The following is a 6,691-nucleotide window of genomic DNA, read 5'->3' as shown; positions in this document are numbered from 1 at the left end:
TCTCTAATGCATACCCCATACTATAAGCTTAATGTATTTGTTCTCATTTCTGGTTAGCACATAAAGAAAGAGAATATATAGATGGTACTAGGTTGGGAGGGAAGTGGATGGGAGAAAGAGTGAGCTACATATAGCATGTTTACAAAAGCATGTTTACATGTTTTTAGGAGTAGCTTTAGATATCAGTTAAAATTGCTTTTTATTGAAGAAGTCCTTTGTGTTTGGTAGAGATGCAAAAAAAAAAGGTAACTGCAAGCTGAGGTAGGGTGGCAGGTACAGAGGCAGGAGGTGAAGCAGCTACTAGCTGTGCTGGCATACCAACTGAGAGCTTTTCTCCTGTGACTGACTGCCTCAGGTGGCACAGAGCTTTGCTTTCACCACTGGGGCTTTTCTTCCATTTGATTCAATTCTTTCCCCACCCCTAATTGTTGAGGTGTCACTGTTACATCCCTTGATTCAATCCACAATTCAAGATTTTCTTGGACAGCTGAACTTTTTACCCAATGACTCTTACTAGATTGGCATTTAAAGCTGACCCTGTGTTTTCCAAAAGGGACAGGTCATTGTCACCAAAACATTAGCATTTCCCTTCCCAACATCAGTTAAACTATTGTTTTGCCATCAATACAAGGCTGTGATTGGCAATTACTCCATGCCTGCTTACCTTCCAATCAGTATTTTTGTAACTTAGCATAATTAAACGAGGTGTTGCTTTGAATTAGTCTTGCGGCACTATTACATGCTTCTCTTTTATTTTTTTTCTGTACAGTGGAACAAAGCAATGCTTTGAAACAAAAACATTCAGAAAGTTCACACTGGTTTACATTTATTTAAAAAAAATATTTAAACACTTGTGTATTTCACCTGTGGATTATTAACTACAAATCAAATAGGGCTCATCACTCCAAAGAGGTTCACAAGTACAAAACAGCCTCCTTCTGGCATCTTCACATCCTCCTCTTCTGCGTGCTTATGTACAATACTGTGAAAAGGAGAAAGCAGCACACATAAGAGGACCCTGGTAAATAATGTGCAGAAGCCTGTTTATTTAAAACATCTTATTTCCATGGCTTGTAAAACAACAGTGTAATGAATCCCATTCAGCATGAAGAAAGTCAGGAAATGTTAAGTCCAGGTTTCAAGAAATGCTATCAAATTTACACATGATGTATTACTTTGCTTCAGTATTTATTATATTCATAGCCAAACTACACTCCAGCAGATGCGGGCTGAACAGAGGGAGAATAAAGCCAGCTACCCTGCAGAGGGGAGCATGAGGGAGTTTCTAAGCAGCAGAATTACAAGTGTCAGACACTAATGCTATGATCTTTCAGCAAAAAGCTGGAAATCGCAAGCACTTAAGGCAAAGCAGCAGACATCTTCCACCTGCTTGGCTGGTGATAATCCTGAATGGATCTGTGCACAACATGAAACTGCACCATGATCCTAAACCTGGGATGTCTTAAGCTCTCTGCTCAGCCTGTTCTTCAGCCTCCTGCCTCTCATCCATTTGTTTTAACTTTTATAATAGATTCTTATTTCCATAATTGATTCTCCAGCTGCAATGTCACTGCATTCTTTAGCATAATAATCCAAATTCCTTGCAAAAAGCATTTGGCCTCATTCAAGGATTATTTCTCCTCTCAAAACACTCTTTCACACCAGTGCCACATTCTCTTTGACTCCTTTTGTAACATGGGATTCTGTTCTTGTTTCTTTCTATTCCCTCCCTCCTTCCTGTCCTCCATTTTCTTCTCAACTAACTTGGTCAAACTCTGCTTCATTTACCTTCTCTACAAGTTTCTTCACACCCGACTTGTGAACCTTTTCTATTTTTAGATATTCTTCTCCCCAGCATGTCCAGCTATTACAGCCTAACTGATACCACAGAGTCATTTCAGGAGTCTGGGATTGTCCTTGAAGCGCACTAAAATCCACCTACTGCACTGGGATATTTAAAGGCTCAATAGTAAAGTACAAGTGATTTTCTTGGCTGGTGGTAAAATCTTTACTCATAAAGATGAAAATAGCCTCCAGTACTAATGAACAGCATTAATTCAGGTCTGGACAACTGCATTATAAGAAAATACTATCAATATCTATACTGTATCATAAACTTATGAAGTAGTTTGCCTAGCAAAACACAAAATTCTATGGAGCAGAGGCCATCTAAGCAGGCAGTAAGTGCAAAAGAGTAAACCTGTCAAATGACAGGAAATAAGCTCTAAGGAAGGCTGGAAAAGAGCATGCTTCTCTAAATGAGCTTCGAGTTCAGAGGCAAAAAGGGCCACAGGAATGCAGACAAGCACAGACACTGAAAAGTGGAACTGTAAAAAGTAAGTATGTTAAGATTTCCAAGAAAGCCTAAAACTAATATTCTTACAGGCAGCTTGCTTACACCTCAGCCACTCCTCAAATGCAGAAGAAAATATCAAACCACAATCTTCTAATGAGCAATAACATGAGGAGGAGGAGTTACCATTATTTCCTCGGATAAATGCGTCCCCGTACTTGTTCTTTAATTGTCCATTTACATATTCTTCAGTCTGTTCCAGAGCTATATTCATATACCCATCGAGGCAAGCCAAGACACCTGAAGACAGTGACAGTTTAAAAGTGAATCAGCTTAAACTTATTTTAAAATAAACAAAAATGTATTGTGTTTGAATAGTACTGAAAAAACTGTATCTTCATAACAAACTAAAAGCCTAAGCTTGGCCAGATGAGTCAGTAGATCAGAGTATTCTTCAAAGAATTAAGCTGGGAGTGAGGAACCCCAGGCACTCTAGTAGCAACTCTATCAGTTGATGTAAGAGTGTGTGGGGGAAAGATGTCATTAAAGCATGACTTTCAAAAGATTGACAATTTCCACTTTGAAAGTTTAAGTTGTTCCTTCTCATTTGTGTTTCAAGCCACACAGCTGAAAAGAACCTGTGACATTAAGCGTAACTGTATAACCTAAGGACAAGGCTATGTAGATTGAGTTTTTATCAAAACTTGTGAAGGTAATAGCTGAAAAACAACCCTTTTAACACAGGACACCATACAAGCTTTTTCATATTTATCTGCATGCTTAAAGATCTAGAACAACATTGCTGCAAGTCTCTGTTTTGATGTAAACAAAATTCTACATTTTCAACAGGCAAAGGGTTTTCAAATGACACCGAAATCTTCCCACAAAAATAAAATTACGCTGTTTAATTAATGCAAATCAAGAAAAAAATCTCTGCCATTTGTAATACTAGATGTTCTTTTGATCAGGAAAATAGGCATTTGATTTTTAGACAAGTATTTATGTTCTCACTTCTCATAGCCCCTGTTGAAGGCTGTACCTTGTTCACACAGTACTTCCTATGTGCTGGCAGCACGATGGCGTTTTTTCGTTCCAAATCACTCCTTGGTGTCTACACCCACTCTTAAGATCAGAACCATGGCCATCTACAAATTTAACTCGCCTGATCAACAGACTATTCATGTAAGGACCTGAGTGTGGAGATTAACAGATGTAAAGAATTGCTCAGAGAATGCAATCTGACTTGTTAATTGTGCACATAAAACAACTTGTAAAAAGCTGTATTAATTATCTCCATTTTCCATGTGTGTTTTCCTGACTTCATCCTTGCACACACAGACAATACTACTAAAATAATTTTTCCTCTGTTTGAAAAACACCTAATTTATTTACTGGGGATTAAAACTCAAAATATAGTGTATTGGCTGTACTTGGGGAGGGGGAGAAAACTCCAGTCTGAGAATCCTCCTCTAGGACATGTTCTCATTTTTCAGATGTGTTACTGTAATATCTTCCATTAAATAATTAGGAATTCAAATTCTCCTGCCAACTTGTAATGGTTTGAAGTTTATTATTTTCCTTTATGTTTTTCTTTCCTCTTTTTCCACACATACAGGAAAAACTGATGGCTCACAAAATGTTACTAAATGCACCAAAAAAACCCACATCAAACAAAAGTCAGTATTCTTTTTCACTCTAGTAATCCCGAGTGTTCCACGTAACAATAGAAAACAAAAAATGTTTGTCCAAAATTAAAATTGGACTGTGTGGAGTTTCTTAAGCTACCACTCAGTAGGCCACAAATGCAGTATTTTCAAACTGTTGTTCCTAGAGCACGTTTATGGTTGTTTCATTCTATTTCTCCTTTTCTTTGTTTACTCTCAGGCCACTAATGGCATTAAATATTGTCACTGCCCATCCTGGCTAGTATTTTATCTGTTTTATCTATATGTAGAGATGTTTTAGTGTACATATCCATCTCTGCACACAGAAATCATACAATTTAACTTATCACTGATTACTTTCCCAGGGCTTCTTCCCTTAGACGTGCGCAGCACTTGGCAGCGAATCAAGGCATTTTACAGTTACACATCAACACTCGTATTAGGCCATGTTTGTGCACATGGTGGCTCGAGGCTGGAGGTACAGACATAAAATTAGCAACACAGCTTAGGGGAAGAATCTAGACAGATCTGCAACAAAAGCCTGAGATGCCGACTTTTTTAATGTTTGGCTTTTACAAATCTTGGCCAAATTTCTGCAGAAAACAAACTGAGTGCATATTTTTCAATTGAGAACAGTATGCAGGTTTTTAACCTCAGGATCACATAAAGTGGGAAGGAAGGAGAGCAGAGGGAGATAAGGAAGGGGTGCGGGTGGGGGAAATACAGTAACAAATAGGGGTGTTCAAAGGAACTATGGTTCAATTCCTGGTAGGTCTGACTGCAGGCATGTTAAACCAGCTTTGCTGAGGGGAAAGTTGAGTAGTTTATCTGCAGCACTTACAAAGGGATCTTACTGAGCAGAAGGTACCAAGGTTCTCAAAGAAAATGGGAAGTGCATCCAATACCCAAATCGAGTTTGGCCCTGCTTTGTGTGTATCTTAGGGTAAATGGTGACTTGCTTTAATTGACTTTAATGAGTTGTTGCTACATTCTCCTGCAAGAAAGAATTTACAGAGGCCAAAGAGTGATGAGAAGCAGTGAAGTTTTTAAGCCACCAACCCCACCTGAAGTGCTCAGACAATGTGGCTCTCAAAGAAATGACAGATTGCAAGTTTTCTCAGCTGAGAGACCCTAAAGTGGAACAGGAAGGGATGAGAAGGCACTGCTTGCTCTGTCAGTGAACAGTAACAATTTAAAACTGTCATAATACAAAGATCCCTTGTCACAGCACAAACAAGTCTCTTCTCACAAGTGCCAAGTTGAGCCAATTGAACTAAACCAGGACACTTCACTGAACAGAGAAGTTCAATTTACTGGTTAAAAAAACCCTAAAATACTACATACAGTGCAAGAAGGTATACAGATAGGCTGAAGAGTTCTGGAATAAAACTGCTGGACTGTGTTAAAATGAACTGGGCATACAGCAGCAAAAGCCACACTAAGCTTCCTCCTGTATCTCCGTAAGTCTTGATCCAACATGTGTCTAGGCAGTTGTTTAACCAAGAATGCAAATAACTCTTTCATCCCTCGTGTAAGAGTAGGCTTATGACTGATGGCACAGTTCACTGTTTGAAGCTTTTCGGGACCAAGGTCTACACTAGAAATTGGAGAACAGGAAGGTGAAGAAAAGGTTAGTTCCAACAAGGGTTGCTATCAGAGCACTGAAAAGGGGGACTGCCTGGCCACTTCAGGAATTGTAATTCCAGCCAATCTTTACAAATATCAGTTTAGAAACTCAGAATCATCCTGAGACTCCAGTCTAATCATCTGTGACTAAGGACACTAATGATTTAGATAAGTAATTTTAATCTCTAAATCCACTGTTAACCTCCTTTTCATCAGTTTCTCCAGAGTTGATTTTCTATTTTTAATGTCACCATTCTGAGATCTATATTCACATACTCCAAGATTCTGGATCGCACTGTTTTGCTTTTCAAAAGCAAGGCACCTGTTCCAGCCTCCCCAAACAGTGACTTTACTCAGTGTGAGAGACAGATGAACTTACCTCGATAATCAACTCCAGAATTTAATTTTACGACAACTGGCCTTCCAATGATTTGTTTTAGGAAGTCACTAGGGGTTTGCTTCCGTAGACTCATCTCGATCTTAGCTGGGAAGAGAAGTGAGAGAAAAACATTTGGATAAGCAACACGCTCACATATGGTCTTTCAACACTCAGTACAGAGAGGCAGTCCCCTGATGCTTAACAATTTCAGTAGGAGAAAATATCAAAGGAGATAAAGGCAAAACCTTAAGGGTGGAGGTGGACAGACAGAGCTCCTAGAGCCACAGCATTAAAATTTCTCTTTGGCATTTTTATAACTTCTGAAACTATTAGTAAGAATCCTTGTTTGCCACACTGTGCATCTTGTAAACTTCCAATGCAGCCAAAGGCCTCATCTTCTCTGTAACACCTTCTTCTAAAATGGTTTTACTAAAATCAGAGAGCTAAGTCATAGTAAGTGGTTTGTATCTTTGGGGGTGGAGGGAGAAGCTGGTGTATGCTCTGTACACCGAAGTCTCTGCTAGAGCAGCAAGAGAAGGATTTTTGATCTCAGCTCACAAATATGAGCAAAGAATAAATTTGAAAGGATGCCTTTAAACGAATCATTTAAGTTAGGCTAACTTTAGAATTAAGGCTTGTGATCAAGTTGTACAGAGACCTGGAAAGATGCTGTGATTTAAAAACTCACGGTGCGGCCCAGACACCCGGTGTGGTATGAGACCCCCCTCC

General features: G+C 39.1%; 1 protein-coding gene across 1 annotated transcript; it reads right to left on the bottom strand.

Moving 5' to 3' along the window:
- Positions 1 to 804: 804 nt before the first annotated feature.
- LSM6 (LSM6 homolog, U6 small nuclear RNA and mRNA degradation associated) lies at positions 805 to 6,062 on the bottom strand. Its single transcript, XM_009817616.2, has 3 exons — positions 5,963 to 6,062; positions 2,480 to 2,593; positions 805 to 982 (listed from the first exon to the last, which is right to left on the bottom strand). Exons 1-3 carry the CDS (start codon positions 6,054 to 6,056, stop codon positions 948 to 950), a joined length of 243 nt encoding a protein of 80 aa, XP_009815918.1. The 5' UTR covers positions 6,057 to 6,062; the 3' UTR covers positions 805 to 947.
- Between the last annotated feature and the right edge of the window lie 629 nt (positions 6,063 to 6,691).

This window comes from Gavia stellata, chromosome 19, assembly GCF_030936135.1.
Source record: "Gavia stellata isolate bGavSte3 chromosome 19, bGavSte3.hap2, whole genome shotgun sequence".
In the NCBI taxonomy this organism is placed as follows: Eukaryota; Metazoa; Chordata; class Aves; order Gaviiformes; family Gaviidae; genus Gavia; species Gavia stellata.
Note: the sequence above shows the minus strand (reverse complement) of the source record. Positions and strands in the feature narration are given on the sequence as shown.

Coding starts and splice junctions, on each gene's coding strand:
- LSM6 (XM_009817616.2), bottom strand. CDS start 6,056: ATGAGTCTACGGAAGCAAACCCCTAGTGACTTCCTAAAACAAATCATT. Junction 2,594..5,962: donor TTCTGGAGTTGATTATCGAG/GTAAGTTCATCT, acceptor CACTGTCTTCAG/GTGTCTTGGCTTGCCTCGAT. Junction 983..2,479: donor ATTTATCCGAGGAAATAATG/GTAACTCCTCCT, acceptor TCCTTTTCACAG/TATTGTACATAAGCACGCAG.